Consider the following 26,039-nt stretch of genomic DNA (forward strand, 5'->3'; position numbering starts at 1 on the left):
TTTTGAAATGTCAAGTTTAAGTTCAAAACACCCATTAACATCCCATTCCTGCTAACCCTGGTTCACACACCACTGGTTAAGGTTTTATTTAAATTCTTAAATACTAATAATATTAAACTATAAATAACCGTATACTTGATATCTTAATTTTTATTAACCCACTAACAATTGTGTTGTCCTTTTTCAGTGTCTCAACTGTCATTATCAGCTACCGGTCATTTGTCGGAGCATACCGAACCTCGTTACCTTGATTGTCTCTTGCTAATTAATATTTTGATCACACGCACTTTACACTTTCATTTATCTTCAACCTTGACGTTGGCGAAATCATCGAAATAAAAACGATGGGGTCCACTATTAATTAAAAGAAGAAGAAGAAGAAGAAGTTCAAAACAATAGTATTTATGGAAAAATATTTTGTTACTTGTGAAATTAAAATGAATAAATCTTAAATATTTGTGTTTTTTGGACATGGGTGACTCGTATACACCGTTTTACGTTGACCGAGCTAAGGGTGGTAGGGCTTCGTGCAAATCCTGCAAGAGTAATTGCCCAAATGGTGAATTACGCATTGCGAAATTAGTTCCTAGTCCTTATAATGAAAATCAACCTATGAAATCCTGGCATCATGTGGATTGTTTTATGAATATACTGTTAAAACAACGCCCTACAACTAAGCGCATTGATTCAATAGACGATATTGAAAATTGGCAGAATTTGTCTGAAGAAGATCAAAATTTCTTATTGAAAAAAATAAACGAAACCGAAAAACTTTTCGCTGAAAAACACGACGGAAAATATGTTGCGAAAGTGATAAAAAATGAGTCAAAACCTCTCATTAAATCGACTAGTGATGTATTTGAAAAAGGTGATTTCAACAAAAGTGGCTGTATACAAAATATTCAAGACAATAAGTTTTCAGAATTCGTACAATTATGCAAACGAATATCCAAAGTTGATGCGTATACTGAGAAAACATCAGTTGTGAACAGATTTTTTACAAGAGGTTGTGATGGTGACCATTTTAAAGGGGATTTACCTCTGTGGTGTAAGTTGCTACTTCCTCAAGTTTGTAAAAGAGTTTATAACCTTAAAAGTAAACAATTAGTAAAATTATTTTCCCGGATATTTCATATGGATCATGATGATATGCTGACGCATTTGGAGCAGGGAGATGTAGCAAATACAATTCAGTGCTTCTTTTCAAAATCTAAATTTGTGCAACCAGCTAGTGAGAGCACACTTACTATACAGGAGGTTGAACAATTCCTTGAGGAACTCTCAAAGTTAACAAAAGAAGATGAACAAATATATCAATTTAAAAAAATTGTAAAAAAATGCAATCTAGATGATATGACTATGTTGATCCGTTTAATCAAGGGTGATTTAAGGATAAATGCTGGACCAAAACACATTCTGGAAGGTATACATCCAGATGCATACCAAGTGTTTCAAACATCGAGAGATTTAGATATGGTTTTAGACCGTGTTCTATCTCAAAATGACAAAATAAAACATAAAGATGTGATCCAGAAATCTGTGCAAGCAAAACTAGTTCTAATGACACCAGTATTGCCTATGTTAGCTGAAGCATGTAAGTCAGTAGAGATGGCTATGAAGAAATGTCCAAATGGAATGTTTTCAGAAATCAAATATGATGGAGAGAGAGTGCAAGTTCATAAGAGAGGTTCGGAATTTAAATACTTTTCTCGAGCTTTAAAATCTGTTATGGCACATAAAGTGAATCATTTCAAGGAATATCTTCCTAAGGCATTTCCTAAGGGAGTCGACTTAGTACTAGATGCAGAGGTTTTGTTGGTCGATGTGAACACGGGGAAACCTTTACCATTTGGTACATTGGGTATACATAAACAGTCTGCATTCAAAGATGCTGAAGTTTGTCTTTATGTCTTTGATTGTCTTTATTATAATGGAGATATTTTAATGGACTTGCCTATTGTAAAAAGAAGACAAATACTTCTCGATAACATGATTGAAGTGAAAAATCATGTTATGTTTTCGGAACAAGAATTAATAAAAAAACCAGCAGATTTAGCAAAAATGATTGCAAAGGTACATGTTTTTTTAATCTTTTACTTAAATAAAATTATTATAAATGTGCTCTTTTTCTAAATTGAATTAGTCTATTTAAAACAAAGTTATAAAAAAAATAGTAAATTAACAGTCTAAAAATAACAAAATGTATTTTATTAATTTCAGGTTCTACAACTAGGCTTAGAAGGTCTTGTTTTAAAGGACCTAGAGTCAATATATGAACCTGGCAAAAGACATTGGCTAAAAGTAAAGAAAGATTATTTGTTTGGTGGGGCAATGGCTGATACTGCAGATTTGGTTGTACTTGGGGCTTGGTTTGGTGAGTTTTGCTAATTATTAATTATTTATCTTATATTGTATGAATGTATTTTAATCTAAATGGGAGATAATAATCCAATTTTCCGTCACAAAATTGTTTACAACCTAAAAAAAATTACACCTAAAATAGAAATAGATATGAATACAGAAGATAAAATTGCTATTTCCTTATGACAGGAGTAAATATCTGTCTAATCTATAGAACAGAAATCCTAAAATAATTTATTAATATGTATTCAGTTTAATTTCCAGGTACTGGTAAAAAAGGTGGAATGATGTCAGTTTTCCTTATGGGTTGTTTAGATACACGACGGAATCGTTGGGTGACTGTAACTAAAGTTCATACGGGACATGATGATCCCACATTGGAGAGATTACAAAAAGAACTTGCCCCATTAATGGTGAAAATATCACAGGAATACACGAAACTTCCAACTTGGTTAGATTGTAACAAAGGAATGGTGCCAGATTTTATTGCCAAAGATCCAAAGAACCAACCTGTTTGGGAAATAACTGGTTTGTAATATATTTACTATATTTTATTTGCCAAAAAAAAATAATAGTTGATTTCTCGCACCAAAAAATTATAGTTATATCTGGAGGTCATAAACTTTTTTTAATGTATGGATTGTTTATCTTACAGGTACGGAATTAACTAAAGCAAATTTACACTCAGCAGATGGCATTTCAGTAAGATTTCCAAGAGTGACAAGAATAAGAGATGACAAAGATTGGAAAACGGCAACTAATTTAAATGAATTGAAAGAACTCTATAAAACATCCAAAGAAAAAACAGATGTTTCACTATTAAATAAACTTGCTGAAACAGCAACTGATGAACCTCCTGCAAAGAAATTTAAAAGCAGTCCTTCTAAAGTATCACCAGTTAGAGTAAAAGAAAAGAAACCTTTAAATGGTGTTACGAAGATTGACAAATTTCTAACAAATAAAGGTTCACCAAAGAAACGAAAATCCAATAAATTAAATTCATCTTTAGAAAACAGTGACACATCTACATTAGACGATGAAACTAAGTCAAATGAATTTAAATTTCAATTACTACCAGATAATCCATTACCGGATGCATTTTTGGATAAAAAAATCGGTTTTTATCCAGACTTTATAAGTATACCTGAAGACGAAAGAAGATATTTTGAAAGACATTGGATTGCATATGGTGGAATTATTGTTAAATCAATTAAATCACCAAACGTTGATTATCTTGTACATAATGATGATTGTATTGAATTTAGAAAAATGCAAAAATTAAAAATTAAATGCCCGGCTAATGTGAGACATGTTACAAAGAATTGGTTAAAGAAATGTATTAATAATATTAAATTATTTGATACTAAATATTATGCTGTGACTGTTTTGCCTTAATCATGTATTTCAAAGTATTTTGCTTTGGAAAAAAATCATCGGATGCTTTTATGTAATTTATATTTTACACACACAGTTATTAAATTTAATTGTTTTTGAAAAGTATGAAATTAAATACTTTTTTATTGACTATGTGTTTCATAATCCCGTCAAAAGTTTATTTTTATAAGAACTTTGCTAATTATAAGTGTTTGCTTTGAGTGCATATTATTTTACCTTATTAAAATTTGGGTACGCCAAAGAAAGTATGGATGGATTGTGTCAAAGAGGATATGCGTAAGAAGGGGGTAAATTTAGATATGACGGCTGATAGAGATGTATGGAGGAATATTACATACAGTGCCGACCCTCCATAGGGATAAGGGCAGGTTGATGATGATAATGATGAGTTAGTTATTATGTCATAAATATTTAATGAAGAACTAGCTGTTCTCACGATTCCGTCTGCACGGAATTAAAAAAAAAAATACTTGGTATGATTAATTTCATTGAGATTCGTTGAGCCGTTCTACAGATACATTCTAACAAACATCCATACATCCAAACATTGTCATTTATAATATTAACAAGATAGTAATATAGTATTGAAGACATTTTCACTGAGTTTACTATGTTTGAAATAATTGAATGGTTTTAACAGCCTTTTTGTTTGAAACATTTCAATTAAATCTCATTACGTAAGCGAGTGTTTTAATTGATACTTTATACTTTAAGATTGTTTGATGTTTTAATTTCCTATTTTGAGCAGTTTCTAGTGAAATATTCCAATAATACGGAGATCAACAATAAACTTATATTATGTACACATTACAAATTGTATGTTTGCAGCAGTTTAATCCAGCATAATGTCTGGTTTATATTATGCCAGTAGACTAGGACAGTAACGCTGGCCTGACATGGACTGTATGGGCTCCCTGGCAACAGTTAGTGTATATATTACACCAGTTGTATTCCAGCGCTGATTTCGAGTACTACTAACCTACTGTACTGGTATAATATAATCCTGGAAATTATGAATTGAAGTTGACTACTGTTGTGATAGATGTTCGTAAAAGTGAAGATACAAATCATGTACAATTCAAATAAAAATTTAAATATAAAATTGGACATGATTCAACCTTCAGTAGTACTTAGTTGAGAATAGAATATTGGCTGGTTAAATTCAATATCGCTTATCTCTAGAGTATCGTTTTCAGAATTTTACTATCTCTGTACAGTTATTTGCATTTCCTTATCGAATTACACCTAGAAAAGGTACGTGTTAGAAAATTCATTTACGATTCATTCGAGTACTCGTAGTAATGTCATTCTCAACTTGTGTTACGTTGAATAAAGAAAGGAGAAAGTTTTGCACTACGCAGTGGCTTGGGGCCCTTAAATACAGCAAATATGGCTTATAACCGTCGTGAACGCCCTCCGGTCACGTATCGTGTTTGCCGTTTTAAATTTTCAACGGCTTCGTACTCGTCAAGGCTACGTATTTGTGTGTGCAAAAACAAATTAATTATTAACTCATGTGCGCTCACGAGGCGACTGAGCCCTTGTTTGTGCGAGTTTCGGATTCTGAGTAAATATGAGTTGGAAGGAAAATTAAATCGTGCACTTGTTAATAAAACATAAAGTCCTAACTCTTTGAATGTTGAGTACGGATTAGAATTTAGTTAAAATTGGTGCTTTTATTACACCACTAGGCGAATCGTATCGTTAGTATTGATTGTCAAAGCTTAACAGAATAACAGTCGCTAGAGAGTTGATTAGGTCAAACGCAAATGTATTATGAAATCCAGAAATAGGTTATTGTTAATTTTGCCACTTAGACATTGCATATTCCTAAAAAAACGTTATCTTTAGGAAACTGTTTAATACTAATTTCTATACAGAATATGACAATGTTGGACAGCGAAATTACGATAACTAATTCTATAGTAGAGAAGAAGTTGCGTGTTTAAAAAAATCCAGATACTTATAATTTGTGTTATTTTCCTATATTGTTCTACATAGTTCGGAACAAAAGTGTACTTAGATTAAAATCCTTGTTGATATTTAGAAGCAATTAAACAAGCTGTCGACGTTTCGCAGTTATTTTTTGCGCCCGGTCTTCGTTTATGCATGACGTCGCTCTCAGAGGCCCAGTTAATTATGACGCGGTCCACTGTTTTCTGCTTTTGTATACATCACATATTACTTTCGCACACTAGTTGACATTACAGAACGTGTACTGTTACTTTGTCCTCCTGGGCATTCACCCCCCACCCCCCGTTTTCACAGAAAAATGCATCTAGAATCTTATAGAATTTGTTTGTATCTTAAAAATAGGTATAGCAAACACTAATTTTGGGAGTTTTTTGCAAAATGCTACGAATTGTACAAGATACGATTGTGACACAATCTCACTAGAAAATATAAGTATTCTAGGCTCTTGTCATTTATTATAAATTGACTATAAAACTTAAGTAGTAGTGGAGTTAAATAACGTTCAATCCAAGAACTTGGAAGCTGAAAAGTAATTGAAACGTCGGAATTTAATTGAATTATTAATTAAACGAAAGATAATCACCGAAGCTTCTTTTATTTTCATTTATATTTCAATGAACATAATTCTTAGAAGTAACCTACATTTTGACGGTTTTACTGTTCTTTAAAGAAATTACTACGTTACAGAATAAAGTTAACGAAATAGTTAATTTTTACCTTCCATTATGAAACTCCGGGAAGAATACGAGCAGTGCTCACTCTTCAAAATCATCAAGTCGCTTAGGCTGAAGGTGACAGTAGTATGGGTTCGTACCCCCAAATCCATTACCCTCCTGCCAATGGGCCAAGAAATAGCACTCTTTAAATTTGTAAAATAATATAACGACCAAAGCGAGAAAGATACATCGCATATGTAACATCGGAAACCCGAATGCATTTTTGATGCCATCTCCTCGAGTTTATACGTAGATTGCTGTTTGAAACGATAAAGTTGAATAACGATACAGAAAGGTTATCCTGCTGTTTTATGTTAGCAATATTTGCAAAAGTAAGCATTGCAATAACAAACTAGACAGGCGCCGAAATTTCTTCCATTTTTACATTCTTGTACTTGTATAATCGAGGATATTTTGATATTGTAATAAAAAGAAAAATATATTCCAGCAATTTTAAGACCATTTTCGCATATGACAAAAAGCGTCTACGATAAGGAAATGAGTTCGCAAAAACTAATATCGCGGAACACTCGGCCTATGTAATGTACTAAGCTATGGGGTAATTTGTGAACCGTTGCCTCGGCGCGAGAGATGAGAAATCGGAAGTTCGTATACATATTTGATACAACCGAGGCTTACTCGCCTCGGGCAACGAATGTGACGGCTGAGGCAGTTGCTTTGAAATTTTAGCTCCATTCCGCTTATTGAGTTCTCTCGGTAACACATCATTCACAGTGAAATATTATTTTGCATCGAATAGTAAGAAGTTTCAAAAATCTTATCTATATTTAAGCCAATATTACATTCAACGCGGTATCTAATTTCCAACTCGGAGTCACTTGCGATCACACTTCAAATATCCAAGAATATAGATTGAATATTTCGAATTACATTTTCAGGTTTTGCATAAGTTAAAGTTATCAAAAATTCATATTTAGTGACACTAACTTGTTTGGTTACTGCACTATTATTTTCTCTGCGAATAAAACAATTAACTTCTTTTGTTTGTAATTGGGGTAGGGGGGAATTTTCAGATATCCTGCCTTCTGGAGACAGAGAGAGTTCTGTGAGACTTGATTCACTAAAACCCTCTCGATGACCATCGTCCAATGCAACTGGTGAGAGTTCCGGGATTGCCAAAGGAACGTATCTCTTCTGGTATTATGATACGAGTACAGAACGTTAATTGTTTGTGCAGATGAGGTGCGTTCCTTTGGCGTGACAAGGCTGAGAGAATTTACCCTAACAAGTCTTCCTTTGTGCTTTTGTGAAACACTTCATCGATAGATTATATATCCGTGCCTACAATATTATAAAACTCTCCACACTCTGAATTAGTTTCTAATAATTTTAGAACAAAACTTAAGATTAGATTTATTTTTAAACTAGTTGCGGGCTTTAATTTGTCGCGCCGCTATAAATCTTGTTTCTTTTGATATGTACGAGTTGCAATTGAATCCGCGCCAGTTGCGGTCACCGATGCTCCTCGACACTTTAATTAGCGCAATCGTACTAATGTTACGATATTTTCTTAGCTAATGGAGAATATTGTCGATATCATTTCATAAATGTTACCTACTAAATTATTAATATAACGAGCTCATACACAATGGAATCCAAGTAACATTTTTTATCTTATGATTTCGATGTTGCGAAAATAAAAAGCAGCATAGTTGTAAATTTTAACGAACTATTAAAATTTTTGTGAATCTATACATCTCACTAATATTATAAATGCGACTGTTTAGATGGATGGATGTTTGTTTGAAGTTATCTCCAGAACGGTTCAACGGATGTCGATGAAATTTGACATAGATGTACATCATAATTTGGAAGATCACAGAGGCTACTAATTACGTTTTTTTTTTAATTCTAGTTTCAGGTTTATCTGGGTTAATTATCAAGTTTTATCTCGTAACTCAATTTTTATTGTCGACTAGCTGTCGTCCGTGACTCCGTCCGCGCGGAATTAAAAAAAAAATAGCATACGTGTTTTTCTAGGCTATGCTCTACATCTATACCCAATTTCATTAAGATCCGTTGAACCGTTCCGGAGATACCTTCAAACAAACATCCATTCATCCATCCATCCAAACATTCGCATTTATTAGTAAGTTTACCTGTACCATAGGAGGTAACATTATTAATTTCTGGCCATACCATAACGTTAACGTCGTTAGCATATAGTTACCGTAGAGAACATAGATACAACAGTACAAGCACTTTGTATTAGTTAAGCCCCGTTAACGCTTCGCAGTTATCCGTTATAGGTATTAGATCCAGCTATTTGCAGAGGTGCGCTATAATCACAAGACTGTAATAACTATTAAAAATATATCGCCATTTTCAAAGGTATCTTGAATAATTATTATTATAATTATAACGCCACCTTATGCGGCGCACTACACCGGTTGAGGGAACCATAGGTGGAGAATTAATCCCCGAGGATTCGGTGGTGCGCGACCACGACCACTTCTCATCGGTGTTGTAGATGAAGTCGCTGACAAAGGCGGCCCCACGACGGCTGCGCCACTGGATGTCAGCAAAGTTGGGGGAGTAACTGGTGTTCAGTCCCCCGTCGTGGCGCAGACCAGAGCAGGCCGCGAAGGTGTTGGACGTGCGAGTTCAGATTCGGCAACGCTACACTGTCTTCTGGGATTTCACCTCCACCTTTGTTTTTAGTGGTCTGGTTTCTTTCTTTTTTGTTTTTTATCCATTCCTATTGCTAGTTTTGATTATTTAAATATATAAATTGTATTTTAATTTGATTAGGAAAAAAAATTCGTCTTGACAGTGTCAAACGTAGCCATAGAGTAATTATAACAAAGAGTATGTAACTACTTCGTAGTAATTATGCTTGTCATTTATTTAATATTACTAATTTTTACACAATAGTGATATGGTTTTGTTGCTAATTTTATGCTTTAAGCATACATATCGGTTCCAGAATAACAATTTTATAAACTCCACGACAATCAGGGTTTACTATACACATTTAAGATATTTATTAACTTCTTAACTTCACGACTACACTCAACATAGTATTTATCTTAACTCATAAACGACGATGTGTGGAAGTGAGGTAAAGCCTGACTGTTACGAAGAGGTCTTTATACTTCACTATGAATAATAGTTTCTTGGTAAATTGTACCACAAAACTGTAAATATTGAGGCAGCGTATTGGGCTCTTCGCTCGAACTGGTAATATTCAATTTATATGTGTTATTTCTTTTTTACTTCCTGAAGATCACTAAATCATCTTAAAAATTAAGGAATCTTGAAGGAATTGCGCCAGTATATTGTAATTAAGTAAATTACAATATACTGCCGCAAAATAAGGAATTTAACAATCTATTTGTAAAAAAGCTACTATTAATAATCATCGTCAGCTTACCCCTAATATATTATATACACTTATAATAATACACAAATCAATTTGGGGTTATAAAATTTATAACATATTAATTATTTTATTTTTAACATAGTAGCGTCACAAATCTGCTGGTATATCAGCTATAAACACGAGTGGCACTAAAACTGTATGCTAGATAAAGCGGCGCCGTGACAAATGCGATGCGACGGCATTGTAACCTTCTGACCTTTTAAATTTAACGCTATGCATGTGAGAGCTTTAGAAATAAACCGTGTATTTTTTAACAATGGATGTATTTTTGAAGAAATATTTTTATCCCCAAGAAAAGTTATATTTCAAGAATGTAGGAAATACGAATCGAATGGCAACTCAAAATCTGTCCACCGTTTAGACTGCAGAAGTTCAAAGTAAGAGATAAGAATAGTAAATTATTATCTTAGATCTATTGACATAAAATACTGAACCTTTTTTTACTCAGCTAATGAATCAAATGTAAAAACATATAACACAAAAGTAAGTGGCGTAACGCTAGAACCTATTGGATTTTTCTAAAGATAGTAGACTAAAAATTTATTTTGTTAAAGATTTTAATTAAAAACGCGTTTAGAAAATAAGCAACGCTTTCGATTCGAGACGGAAACAAGCAGGCGCTTAAGCCTACAGCGGAATATTAACATTTTTAAGTATTCTCCATGACCTTAATATTATAATTAGGGTAAGGTTGGTGTTCAAATTTCATTTTATAATATAAAGCGCCTTGTTCTTAGAATTTAACATAACAACTTGTTTAAAGCTGTTAAGTTAAATTCCTATTTAAGGAGTCGTTCGTTGATAAAATTTAATTGTTTAATTGTGAAATAAAATATCAAGAATCATACTAGATGTTCATTAATAAACTAATAAAGATGTCTAGGAAATAATGTATGGACACAAAATACACATCCACGATAAATGTTAACCTTATAGTTGGGCTAATAATCTATAAATCTTTAGTTGAACATAGATATCTGAATGAGAGAGGCGTTGGTATCTCGGTTAGTTCTGGATCTAACTTGAGGCATCTCTAAGACTTTGAGTGTAGCAGTTACAACCTAAAATAAAACATTGCATTGTCATGATAAACTTTTTAAAAAGGCATTATTTTGCAGATAATTATTGTATGCATTATAATTAAGAAAATTAAAAAATCAATGCTTTTCTGTATCCGAAATGTATTAGATTCTCCGACTCTATAGAGCTCTATACAATCTAGACAGGTAAAGTATTTAAACCAGGTAAAACGGGACCCGTGTGTTAATGAAGAAATTTTTTGTACAAATTTATCCTTTGGCTCGTGTTCAAGAGGGATTTAGGCTCTCAGAAGATTCTTTAACATGCAAAGCCCAGTTTCAGAGCTAAAAGAAAGCTTCAAAATAAAACAAAATTGCACCTCTAACGAAATCTTGCAAAAGGGACTTACGTCTAGCTTAGAAGTAAATTACTAGACGAATGAAATATATATTTTTAGGTGCATAGCTCTGTCTTGTTACTTAACCTAGAAGTTAATGAAACCAGAAAACTTTGTCAATAGTTTTATTACTTCAAAATCTAATTTTATCAGATCAAGATTTTGTTAATATCTAAATTACTCGTATGTTAGTAGTATTATAACGACTTACTCGTAGTTGAATTCGCTTTAATTACAAAATGCCCTCGGCAATGGGTTGGTTTGCTCAGACGTTATTATTGCACTCTTTGTGAGAACAATAACCTCGAATGAATTCGCTCCAATAGCAGAAAATTGCTGGAAAGGGATAAAACCCCTCGAACAGTTTTACTCAAAGAGAAATCGGAGTGAATTTTCAGTGAGCGTTTGATAAACTTAACTTTGTGAGATATTAATTTTTTGAAGTGAGCTATGGTTGTTTGCTCTTTTAAATTTGAATTTATGTTGTTTGGAAACTTTCAATGATCCATTTGACTTGTAATTTATGTTATTTTTATTGATTACTTCGCAATAAATTCGGAGATTATTTGAGAGGGACGAAATAGGCGAGTGAACCATCGGGTTAACAAACCAGCTAAAAGTTCCTGAGTTCTTCAGACGCATGTTGTGTAAATAATTTTTAAGCACAACTCAGTCGTTTGATGTTAACTATCTAGTTAATTTAGTTGAAAGCTTTCGACTAACTGTATTATGTTTACCTGAGTGGTTAGAGTCACTTTAACTTAGTTCACTTGGTTGAAATGGTTTAAAGTTGCATTAGTATATAACGTAACGAAGCTTTGATTTACTTTTGGTTTTCGAGTGACTAAAATATCATTTTCTTTTGAACCTGATTCAAATGATGTAGTTCTACAAGTTTTCAATCTATACATAATATTAATAAAAATTGGAGTGTCTGTATGTAATATCGAAAATAAAGTCATATTACGTACGAATAACAAATATTTAAATATTTTTGTCTGTCTGCTTGTATGTATGTCTGTCTGCATGGCTGCGTTTGTTCCGGGTAATCTCCGGAACGGCTGGATTTTAACGCGACTTGGACGGGAAGGTTTTGGCTACTTTTTTTTTTATTCTGCGCTGACGAAGTGACGGGTGACCGCTAGTATGTAAATAAAAACGCGTAGGCAATAGACTAGGACAACTTTGGTTTGATTATGAAATGGTACGAAATAGTTCTCAGATGTATGTAAATTACAGTTAAAAAGCTTTAAGTTAAGCAAAAAACTATTTTGTTGAATACTTTTCTCTCTTGATATTCAAAACACTGAATAATAATATTGTCATATCGTGATTTTATAATATTTACGAGATGGGTGCTTAAGACGAGGTCAATTGTCGTAAGTAGGTCATCATAGAATTTACTGTCATGTATCGACGAAACTATTTTTTTCATGCCATTAGTACCAGTTATGAAACATCTAATGTTAATACCGTAATATGCATATATATATTTTGCTTTGTATATACAAAATCTTATATATAAAATTCTCGTGTCACGGGGTTCGAACTTGAACTCCTCCGAAACGGCTTGACCGATTCTCATGAAATTTTGTGAGCATATTCAGTAGGTCTGAGAATCGGCCAACATCTATTTTTCATACCCCCCCCCATTTTTTTTAACTGCGCGCGGACGGAGTCGCGGGCGACAGCTAGTAGTATATAAAACTTAGTGAATCTATATAAAAAACTGAACACAGTATTTGTCTACGTCAGCTATTTAACGTTAACTTTTTGAAGTACGCAGTATCAGTTATTCATCTTCATAAATATTTTAACTAACTTTTGCCCGCGACTCCGTCCGCGCAGTATTAAAAAAACTCAATTAGTAGGCTAAAAAATACTTAAATCAGGCTACTTTTATCTATGCGTTCTGAAGATACCTAATAAAAACATACATCCATCAAAAAATTCGCATTTATAATATTAGTAGATAAATAAAAACATCTGAATTACGACTTTATTCCTAAATTTTTCAATACAAGATAAATGAGAGATTGACTTAAGGTTAGATAATATCCACATTAATATCAGTGTACATTTGAAGTAACAGATAATCTGACGAATGTGTTTTTCATGCTGTAAACATGTCGTTCGATCGAGTTCCTTATATATTTACATGTAAACAGGAAGACATAAAAAGTTGAAATTTATTGGATACTCCATCGGAAGTTTGGACACGCAAACACTTTCTAAATGGTTACAAAGAAATAAAAATGAATAGCATATGCATAACTTCGTACTATGTAAACAAGTTTTTTTTTTTACGAAGTTGCAATTAGTATTGTGACGTTTGTTTTTTATTTAACCTTTTTTTTAAGTGAAAAATTATAGAAGTAACGATTAAACTCAGACACTCGTGATTTATATGATGTAAATATATAAATGTAATTTATTTATCTGTGTGCTTATTTATGCCTGTGTCTGCAAGGCAGTCGTTAAGCTTAGAATATATCTTGACAAGTCGAACGCTTAACCATGTGAGCTATAGATCGCGAATTTTAGGGTAAATTATATTATTAACGTCTACATAAAGTACAAGTACATGACATAGGAAAAGTAGGACCGAATTAATTTTCTTATATAAAAGTCAAACTAAATTTATAAAGACAAACTGTGCGACATTAATATTTCCTCATAAATGTGCTGCCATAATCGATTGAAGTCGATTCGAATATGGAACGAGTCAAGCTTTGTGCCGCTCGCGCAGTTGGCAAGTTCTCAACTAAGGGATTAGGTTCTCAGAAAGAAGACATTTATTGCGTCTCGCCTGATTAATCCTAGCACCAGCTTGCAATCTAAGTTCAGTTAAATCTAGTGCCACAGCTTTGGACTTTATTATAAGTACATTTTAATGTCTTGAATTTAATAACGAGTAAACTTTGTCTTGAAACGTTCGATACTGTGTTTTGATTTGACGTCAATATTTATACAGGTTCTGTTTTACAAAAGTTTTAATTTCACACGTATTACATAGCTATACGAACATTATTCGAACTAGATATTTGAATTAAGAATTTAACCCTTAAAAAGTATAGATATCAAGTCATTAGCGTAAGATGAGAATGGTTTTGAAATCACTATTCGCGTAGGAGGCCTATGAACAATATCGCTTTGTTGCAAACGTGTAAAGTAATATTCATTCAATTTACAGGCAAGCATAGACTTCTCAGGCGTTAAATTCTGCGTCCTTTACAGCGGTGTGTTTTGGAGTGTGCGAAAATTCCTCGCTCTAATTCCGCAATTTCCCCAACAGCGGCCAACGCTGACGAAGTCTGTCTGTCGTACTTGTTGACATCTAGTGCTTACATTCAAAGTTATTTTCAATCCGATTTTATCCATCTACCAAGTTGAGACTAGTTGTTGATCTGAATTGTAGGGTTTTAGAAATATAATTTTTTGTAATATGTATAAATTTCATATTTATAACAGAAGAAGATTTTTTGTAGTAAATAAAGAAATAAAATTTTTAAAAATCACAAATTAAATGTATTCACTCTTTTTAGGCTTAATAAATTATGTGAGTTTTTTTGTGTATTTTTTAACTATCATTATATTTAGTTTATTATAAAACCCATATTGATCATTATAAATTTTAGAAAAATGTTAGCTGTTATATTACAACTATCAGGGTAGAAAACTAACTTAATCCATACGGAACAGAGACGCAACGATTGTGAAGGGACTCGTGATGATCGGTCCCGTAACGCTCGAGCTCCTACCTCCGTGACCACAGGCTTTTGAAAAAAAAAAAAACCAAGTCCGTAGAATTAAGAATTGTTTAAAAATGAGATGTCGTTTAAAAATAAATATACAAATAAAATAACTAACTTAATAAAGTTTAAGAAAATGTATTTTGTCAGTACATCGCTGTGGCAGCGCAAAGGAACTCATTATACTGTACCATCCCATGTGAGCTGTGTGCGGCGACTGTGGGAATTACTTCGTCTATATTAAATGTGAACGTTCAAAATATACAACATAAAATTATGTTAAAGTATTTTTAATAGTAATAGTAACTATTATGTAGTATGAAAAATTGAATAGTAAAACGTCGAGTGTAATTTCAAGTCGTTTTAAATTTAATTTTCTGTTAAAGTTAACATTTCACTTCAAACTTAATTAAAATAACTTATTACAGAATAAATAAATCTTCGGATAAAATAATACATTTGTTGATTTATACATCCTTTGGTATTGAATACTTTATTTAGAATACCTCAGGTAGAAGTTTCATATTGTATGAAATGAACCCTTGAAATACATTGTTACGTTAGAATAAAAATATTTTGTATTTCATTGTGGAGCATAATATTAGGTCCTTACATATGAAATTGGCGTTTTTCGTACTGGCCACTTTAATCACGAATTTCTCCTCTTTGGTAAGGAATTCCAAATTAAAATTTGTACAGCTATAGACTCATGTATCTGTGGTTCGATGACCGTCATTTGTTTGTTTTTTTTCTTCTGTTTTTTTCTGTTTGCGTCACTCATTTCACAAAATGGAAAACTAAAAATATCGCATTATTTACGAGTACGAGTTCCACGGTGGCACTAGTGCTGCGGAAACGACTCGAAGGGTGAATGATGTGTATGGCGGTCGTGTTGCAAAAGAAAACACAGTTCGTTTTTGGTTCAACGTTTTCGTTCTGGAAATTTCGATCTGCAAAACAAGCCCCGTGGACGGCCTGAGACTCAAGTTGATAATGAAGAGTTGAAGGCTATTTTGGAAGCGGATCCATCGCAAACCACGTCCGAGTTAGCTGCAGGCTGCGATGTTAGTGATAAAACTGTTTTAATTCACTTGAAGCAAATTGGGAAGATTAAAAAGCTTGAAAGGTGGGTACCTCACGAATTGACTGAAGCAAACCGGCAAACGCGCGTCGACTGCTGCGTTACATTACTAAACCGGCACAATAATGAAGGTATTTTAAACCGAATCATTACCTGTGATGAAAAATGGGTTCTTTACGATAATCGGAAGCGCTCAGCGCAATGGTTGGATCCTGGCCAGCCAGCCAAATCCTGCCCCAAGCGAAAATTAACCCCAAAAAAGTTACTTGTAAGCGTTTGGTGGACTAGTGCCGGTATTGTTCATTACAGTTTTCTCAAATCTGGCCAGACTATTACGGCTGATGTCTATTGTCAGCAATTGCAAACCATGATGGAAAAGCTAGCGGCTAAACAACCTAGGCTGGTCAATCGCTCCACGCCACTGCTGCTTCACGACAACGCTAGACCACACACTGCGCAACAGACGGCTACTAAATTAGAAGAGCTTCAATTGGAAAGTCTAAGACATCCTCCGTACTCCCCGGACCTTGCTCCAACAGATTACCATTTTTTTCGAAATTTGGATAACTTCTTGCAAGGGAAAAAATTCAACTCCGATGGGGCAGTCCAAATCGTCTTCAAAGATTTTATTGATTCCCGTCCGACTGGTTTTTTTAGTAAAGGGATCAATGAACTACCTATGAGATGGCAAAAGTGCATAGAAAATAATGGTTCATACTTTGATTAATTAAATATATTATATTAAAAAATATTCGACTTTTTGTTCCTCCCATACAAAACGCCAATTTCATATGTAAGGACCTAATATTATTTTAGATGTGAACATTCAGGTCCGAAAATGTAATTTGGTAAAATAATATTAGGATAAGTTGTGAAACCCGTAATAAGGTACCTAACAATAAACTTTCAAAGATTCATTCATATAAATAAAACATCAGAGATTTTTTTATTTAAATTAAGTTTAATAGTTAAGTTTTAATATTCTCGTATCCCAAGCAAATATTAGACAAGAAGAACGTAAAAATCATTAAAGACATTTATTTTTTCAAAATAAAAATAAACAAGTAACAAAAACAAGTAGTTAAAATTTTAGTTAATGTATTAGTTATATTAAGAATGATCTAATTTGTAAGTAGGTAGTGTTCAGAATACAAAGCCGTAATTAAAATTATCGTCCTGACTATAAATAACTAGACCTGGGAACTACAATACGGCCGTAAAAACATATTTATAGCCCAATCCATCCAATTATTGATATATTAAATTTTGCCTATGATTAGAGTAGCTGTCGTTAGCGATTCGGATCGCGTGGAATTAAAAAAAAAACTTAATCAGTAGCCTATGTGTTCTTCTACATCTGTGTCGAATTTCAACCGTTGAGCCGTTCCGAAAATACCTTTTAACAAACATCTATGCGAATGTTTGGATGTATGTATGGATCATCATACATCCAAACATTCGTATTTAATATTAGTAAGATTTTATGATTATCTAATATAGAGTTGCGGTCTTCTACCTTTGGAGAGATTTGAATAAAACACATGAACTATACGCCTGCTGTTTACATGTTAAACAAAGTTACGAAATGTGACGTGAAATTTAAAATGTTTTAAAAACTTAATAAATTACTAAATACAACGTCAATTCTTGCTGCAATGTACGAATTTCGTTGAAATTTGAAAGCATATTTTTATTTAAAATATGCTAAAGTTAAATTTATAAGTGCAACACGGCTCCCTCGCATATCAGGTTAAGATGTTGAGTTGCCGTGTCACTTGTTTTTGTCTTTTTTGTTTTAAACAATCTACAATAATATACAAATAGTAATTACAATATGGCTTATGACTTAAAAATAATCAGTTATTCTTTCTTGAATTGATTTTGGGTTTATATGTATGCATTTGTTTTGTTACACATTTTATTCCAAGTTGTTATCTCTGATACAAATTTCACTACCGTACCATTTATATTAAAGTGTATTCACAGTTTTTTTTTTATGACATGGATGACGATTTGTTTTTATAAAACAGTTTTGGTACGAAATATTACTTACAGTAATTCTTACTGCCGTAAAGTCCTTTATTAGTTAACAGTCCCTCGGTGTAGATTTATTTCTGAGTGCGGAATTTAGTTGTTGTCAATTCCTAAGCAAAAACTGAAGTTTATACTAAAATTCGTAATTGTCACTTCTGATTGTTCGTCAGTGAAAATACTTATTTTCGAGTCTATTTTGTTATACTTTTTCGCTTAATAACAAAACAATTCACGTTACACAACGTGGATAAGTGGCACCGAGGGGTTTGGACGTCATCCAAATATTAAACTTTCTCTCTTTCATATAGTCAGCGCACTTGCTGTGGTCCTCTTCTTGTATATTTTTGAATATTTATTGGGCATTTCATTATTTGTTGTTGTGAAATATTCTATTCATAAATATAGAATGAAAATATTCTTTGAAAATATTTGTAGTACATAGTAGATATAGAGATTAATTTACATACAACATATGGATTATTATGTATTGACTAGTACAGTGACAATAATTTGGATCCATTTTAGTAAAACGTGGAAATAGAAAAATACATTACCATAACTATTAAAATAAATAACCAGTCATTGAATTTTTTGTAACAAGCTGCGTAAGTCTACTTAATTTCAAAGTTGAAGTCGTTGGCGATCACAAGTAAGATTATAAAAATGTTCATACAGAAACATAGGATAAAGGTTATAGAAATATAAATTTTTAAGTCTACTTCTTTGACATGTAAAAGATAATAGACCTAAAGCCTTTATGTGATATCTTAAGTAGTCAATATTTTAAGAGGGGTTTTGATTCTGACACAGACAAATTTGGCTCGAAAAATCCACATTGGCTTGCCTGCCTGAATATATTATATATTCAGTGCGGTTAGAGGAGAAACCCTAAATTCTTAAGCGTGCAAAAGTGTTGGAAAAGTTTGTACGTAGTGTTAGATTTAGGTCACAGGCGCAAAATGATGTTTCGAAAAACTATTCACAGAATTTGTTTCAATTTGTGAAAAGGTTTTTTTCCAGGATATATTAAGTTTACACTTTATAAATAAATATTTTCAACGCTGATGGTAATATGTAAAATTATAAAATGGCATAAACACATTGATACGTGACGGAGACGTGTAGCTATTTATAGTAGCGCTTAAGACCTGTACTGTAAATGGCAGTGTAAAGAAAAAAATCTTTTACTACAGATAAAATTGTTCCGGAAATCAACTATTTTCTTTATTTTGAAATGGAAATGTTACTATTCCTATATATGTCTACATTAAAATGTTGTATTCCAAGAATAAGTTTAAAACATAAAGTTTATTGCGCTTAAGTATGGTCTTAACACAACAGTGTTAACTTATTTACATAACGATGATATATGTAATGAGACTTGATACCAGCTTATGTTATTTACCAACCGTGTATAATACGTTTATTTATGTTAGTTATTGTTCTTAAACAGGCGTCTAATTAATGACATCGTTTGTTTGTGTTCCGAGCTTTAATACTTCACCAGTGTTTTAGCAGTGTAGGATTTTTTCTTTCGTTAAAAGAGTTACATTTTAAACGCATAGTTCTTTTTAGCCTTTGCTCTTAGTAGGAAGGTGTGCAATTACTTCAACCAAAGAGAGACACAAATATCTGTTCTATCGCTGTATCAATTACATCTGTATTCTTTTTATTGAAAATATATGACAAATTTTACAGATAATAATTTTTATATACTATTTATATTTAAAATTGATAAAGCAATGAACTTTTACAACCAATTTAAAACGCTGATTGTTTACAAAAAAAAAAAAATATCGTAACTATAAGTCACATAAAATTTGTTTCCTTTCGATTTATAGTAAAACTAGCTGTCGCCCGTGACTTCGCCCGCACGGAATTAAAAATAAACTTTATTAGTACCCTATGTGTTCTTTCAGACTATGCTCTACATCTATGCCAAATTTCATCAAGATTCGTTGAGCCGTTCCGGAGATACCTTCAAACAAACATCCATCCATCTAAACATTCGCATTTATAACGTTAGTAAGATTAATGGAATTGGATAAATCTAATACTTTCAATATTCTATAGTCATTTATGTTTTATGTTTATAATATTCAAGAGCTTTCTTGCCTCAGTCTAATATTCGCGACAGATCGAGTTGAATTATTCAAAGCAAAACACGCGGCATGTCACTTACCTTTATGACCGCTTTAAGTATCTCCGCGGAGTCTGCTGTTGCTATAAACTTTGCATACTGGATACTGTTGTTTTAGTTTGAATTTGGTTGTTTGTCTGACTGACAGAAGTCATATTCTTTCCCTAAGTATTATATGTGTACATACTACGAGAAGTTAGTCGGCTTTCTAGTAGACTTATGTAAATTTTTCTAAATATCAAATGCTGTTGTTAAAATATTGTATTCTAAACACTTCAAATATATTTACAGCGTGTTTTCCTTTTAGTATTTACATTTGTTTTTTTTTCTAATTAATACCAATGAAAATGGTAGCTAAGATATCTTGATAGGATAGGATTGACAACAGGCTCAATGGTTTTCAATCAATAATCACGTATTAAAACTTAGGTAAAATATTAACAATATGTTGACTAAGTTTGAGTAATATTTAAGCTTAGTTTGAACAATATTCAAGCTAAGTTTGAATAATATTTAAGCTAACAGTTAAGCGCATAGGACAACATGCTCACCTGACTACGTCTAAGTAAATGTGGCTTTGTTATTGCGGATGTCGTCGCGAACTTTGTGAACTTTTGCGCTCAACAACTTTACTATAGTCACATTTGTGTAACTCTATGTAACGCTTCATTCTTATTTCTGTATCCCTGACTAATGAAATGTATACTTTATTACAAATTTTATGACATATTTTAATTGATGTTTTTTTTAAATAAAATATAAAAATAAACAATGATAAGTGAAGATTGAATTAAGGAATAAAAAAAGTTTCCAGCCAGAAATATGTAATATTCCTAATCCCTGGCCTTATTAAAATTTCTCACGCCGTTTTATATTATGTTAAATTCTATTGCCTGAAAGAGCTTTCTATAAAGCTGATAAATTTCTAGTTATATCCGTTGATTTTGATTACATAATAAAAATATTGCAAAAGCTTGGATTTTAATCTGTATATCTTATAAATTAAACACCTTTCATTATGGAATATGTTGATGATAACAAAACTAATTTAAAACGTTGTAAAGCTGACTTAAAATATTATATTTCAATAACGAATTTCAATAACAATCAAGGATAAAATTCATGTTAAAACCGATTTGTAAAATTGAAAACGTTTCAAATGTTACAAATCGACGTTAATGGCCAAAGTTAAACTTCATTTGTGAACGTTTAAATTGTTTCAGTTAAATTTGAATTCGACACGAAATTCTTTATTCAAATCCGCTGTGTTGACGACTTTGTTAACGATTTTCTCACGTCGGAATTATTTTTGGCAACGTTATCTGATTTCTGTTCAGACATTTAGAACTTTTTTTACACATCGTTTAAAAATATTTATTATTATTATTTTGATATAAACTTGACGGAGTTAAAAAAAACTCGCAGCACTCGCAAAACTTTGTGATTTTGATTTTTCTGTGTTGTTTGATTTCATACTTAGAATCTGAAGCTGTAAAATAAATAAAATTAAACCGAAAAACATAAAATATTTACACTAGACAAATCCCTAGACCACAATAACAAATCTAGATATTTAATAATTTCTTTTCTTTTGTGGTAAGAAAAGTGAAATTCGGTACGCTTCGTACCGATACTTAAAGCAGTCGTAAACAAAAGTGTCCCATCTTGTGTTACGTACATAAATTTTTTGGAATGGCTCTGTCCATTCCTTTACTTTTAGAAATTTTTATATCTTTTTTAGGATGGATAAGATTATTATAGGCTGGCAATAAAACCATTATTTTGGCCTTTATTTATACGTTAAGAATTTCATGAATATATAGTATTTATGTTATACTAGCTTTTACCCGCGACTCCGTCCGCGCGGAACAAAAAAAAATGCACACAAAATAAAAAAGTTCCTATTTCCGTCTCCTAGTTCTCAGCTACCTCCCCATCAATTTTCAGCTAAATCAGTTCAACCGACCTTGAGTTATAAATAGTGTAACTAACACGACTTTCTTTTATATATATATAGATGTGAGATAGAAGTGTGATTTCTACTTTGTCTATAATTATCAATTTCACATATTATAAGATTTTTTAATATTTTTTGGCTACTGGTTATTTTACGTTTAAATAAATAACTAAAGAATTGTAAATGATATCTTACATATTTAGCACAATAAAACATTGTATATAAGAACACAAACACATATTACAACACAATGGAGGAAAACCATACCTTCATCTTTTGTTAAGTGTTGGCGAATGAAACGTTTTTTTTATTCTTCTTTCAAACGGATCAAACAAAGAAAACCAACAGATACTGCAAATACCGCTTTGTTATTTTTAAGGCTTCCAAAAATGTCAAGGCAATGAGATAGAAATCATTTTAAATTATTAAACAGTTTAACAATTTATTTCTTTATCCATCGGTTGAATAAAAACAAAGAAATAAATAAACAACAAAAACAATTTTAATAGCAGTCACTTTTCTCTCTATATTTTCAATTAAACAATTGAATTCTATAAATATACACGTAATTGAGTATATGTTTATATACATGCAATATAATGAGATTCGTTCACCGCATAATGGCATTTATTGGAGGCAAGTTAAACCTTTGATTACTGATGAGAATTAACTAGCAACGGTTGCTTAAATGTTGTGCCGAATATTCCTTAATTACTAAAATTATCGTTGTATATTGTATAGAAAATTAAAGTATTAAAAAGTACATATAAAAAACTTTCAAGCATATCTATTACTTGTGAGGTATAGTAGAGTAAAATGGTAGAATTTCACTTTATTTTTTTTTCTTTTTTTATGTCTAAAGACCTTTCAATACAACAAGTATGAAATATAAGAGCCTAAGTAAATGTATAAAATAATTCAATAGTTTTTGTATGTTTTATTTTCTGAAAATGCTATTACAAATTTAACTTCATTTATCAAATCTGCGAAGTAACTAAGATCAAGATTTTCTAGAATTCAATAGTTGTCAAGTGCTTTATTTATTTAGATGTAAACTTCTAAATTATTAGACGTAGTTTGAGAGTTAAAGTCAGTAGTGGCGGACTCATGAATATCTAATGTGGCCGGGTTAGGTCCAACCTTATACTCTAATTTTTAACGCGCTCTAGTTTCACAATTGACACTGTTGTTTTTTTATAACTCAGGCATTCCACTTTTCACACTAAATTAACACTAAGGTATCCTTTAGTGTCTAATTAACGACAGAAAGGCTCACAAAATAAATAAATCTTACTAATAGTATAAATGCGAATGTTTGGATAGATGGATGGATGTTTGTTTGAGGGTATCTCCGGAACGGCTCAACGGATCCTGATGAAATTTGGCATAGATGTAGAGCATAGTCTAGAAGAACACATAGGCTACTATTAAAGTTTTTAATTCCGTGCGGACGGAGTAGCGGGCGACAGCTAGTAATCTATATATACATCACGCGTGAACGGCTGTTGTTTGTTGTCAAGGGAGGGTTTATATGAAAAAAAGTAAGTTTTCGATTGAATTTATCACAGATATGGAAGTCCATAGTCCATAGTTTTGAATGCTACTCATTTAGTTTTTTTAATTATTTCCGCGCGGACGAAGTCGCAGGCAAAAGCTACACATAAATTTTACATTACCATATCCATATCTAGTAGTCAAATTTAGCTCGTATGTGTGAACTAATGTTTTATAATTATCTAATTTTAATGAAGTGCAGCTTTGCAGCGTATGTTCATTGCCGCGTTCAGTACATATGTGTAACGTCAAACGTGATATATTGCCTTTATGTAAATCAATCAATCAGGTAGTCAAATATTTGGCATTAGATTAAATTACATGTAAATAACTATGATGACAAATTCTAATTTATGTTCTGGTATATCAATTTATAGCTACAATGATTATGTCAAAATTTTATGAGCAGATATATCTGTTATTTTTACTTTGACACTAAATTTTGTAAGATAAGTACAGAGGTATACATTTGCTTGGAGATTGTTAAGAAGGCATTGTATTTCGGTTTATATAAGAGAACTAAATTTGTCAATGTACTTATTTCTAGACCACAAAAAGTTACGAGAGCCAGTATTTAAGTGTGACTTTCTCCAAGTTATTTAAACACAAATATTTGATTCAATAAAAAAAAACAATTTATATCACCTAGAGACCGGTTTTAAAGAACTAAGGATGTCTTTTTTTTAATAATAAATCTTTATTGTACATTTTACACATCTGTTTCATTATAACCTTGGCTCCTTTACTAGGTTTCCCTGTATTAAAGGAGCCAATGACTTCCCTTACATGTTAAAATTATGTACAATTTTTGAGTTAAATGAACATTTTAAAACCAAAAGGGAAAAGTTAATCATAGCAATATGCGTGTGTGTGTATGTGCGCCTGTTTGTGTTTGTGTGTGTATCTGGTGTTGATTTGTGTTCCCGTGTATGTGTGTGTGAATAAGTAGTATTGTTAATCATTACATATCAATGTTTCGCAATCGTTATAATTCATATGTTCTTCTTGTCTTCATAATATTCATATACTCGTACAGAACTAATCTCATCAATCTACTTTTAAGTATAAAAATATTAACTGCAGACAGGGGATTTGAAAGGATACGCTATGTCACTAATGTCCCTTGTGTCTCTTAACACAACTGTCGAGTATAAATTAACGTAATATTGGAAGCTATAGTAAATTATAGTGAGGTATATTAAGATAGATGTTCGAAAGTCGTATCTGTAATTACGTGACATGTAATCGATGGCGTTCATGTATTGAATGAATGTTACGTAATAATATTAACTTTATTTAGACTGAAGTGTAACCACACTCTCCTCTCCTCGTCCTCGCGCATATTGGCGTCTCAGTTATTATCTTTGAAAGAAAAGACATACCTATAGTAACATAAGATTTCTTACTTAGCTATCAGGTTATCACGTTCAGAGAGATAAAAGTATATTTTTATAACTTAATGATAAAATTTTGAGACCCTTATATCAGACTAACTATTGCCCGCGACTCCGTTTGCGCGCAATTAAAAATAACTTAATAGGGGTATGAAAAATAGATACTGAAATACGTACTGTATATGCATATAAAATTTCATAAAAATCGGTCAAGCCGTTTCGGAGGAGTATGGTAACTAACATTGTGATACGAAAATTTTATATATAAAAATCTAATATTAAATATAGCATATGACACCCGGGGATAGTGTTACCAACAGTGAAAGAATTTTTTAAATCGGTTAGTAGTTTAAGAGCTTATTCAATAAAAACAAACAAACAATCAAGTATTATTTCTTTATAATATTACGAGTAGTATAGATGTTAGAAATTACGTCTTTTCCATTGTTATATTTGAGTTACATTAAATGCTAGAAACTAGAAACGCTTTTACTTGAAAGTGATTTTATGTTTTATTTATTGATAAACCTATTTCTGAGTCATTTAAGCGATAGAAACACTTTTGTTACTTTCCAAGTAATAAAACTAAGCTATCAACAAAGCTCCTAAGTCTATAAACTACTTTGTTGATTTTACTTGTGTTTCAAGATTATTTATCAAAAAGGAAAAAGAAAACTCTTTGTATATTTCGTATTAGAAAATAGTAATGTGTGTGCCAGTTCAGAAATGTTTTTGTGTATTACATTATATAATGTTTATATATCTCTACAATATTTAAGTTCAAACACACGTCATTATTTCATTTTATATTTGAATTCAAAATAATTTTGTAAAATAATATATTATACTGGTACATTGAGA

The 26,039-nt window shown here is 31.9% G+C and overlaps 2 protein-coding genes across 2 annotated transcripts in view; one reads left to right on the top strand and one right to left on the bottom strand.

Annotated features, from left to right (window-relative positions):
- LOC106718772 (suppressor of lurcher protein 1) overlaps positions 1-26,039 on the bottom strand; it is a 245,727-nt gene that overhangs the window by 2,978 nt on the left and 216,710 nt on the right. The window lies entirely within an intron of this gene.
- LOC106718771 (DNA ligase 3) lies at positions 408-3,756 on the top strand. The gene is made up of 4 exons (XM_014512939.2): positions 408-2,073; positions 2,221-2,374; positions 2,626-2,889; positions 3,017-3,756. Exons 1-4 carry the CDS (start codon positions 472-474, stop codon positions 3,754-3,756), a joined length of 2,760 nt encoding a protein of 919 aa, XP_014368425.2. The 5' UTR covers positions 408-471.

This window comes from Papilio machaon, chromosome 9, assembly GCF_912999745.1.
Source record: "Papilio machaon chromosome 9, ilPapMach1.1, whole genome shotgun sequence".
Classification (NCBI taxonomy): Eukaryota; Metazoa; Arthropoda; class Insecta; order Lepidoptera; family Papilionidae; genus Papilio; species Papilio machaon.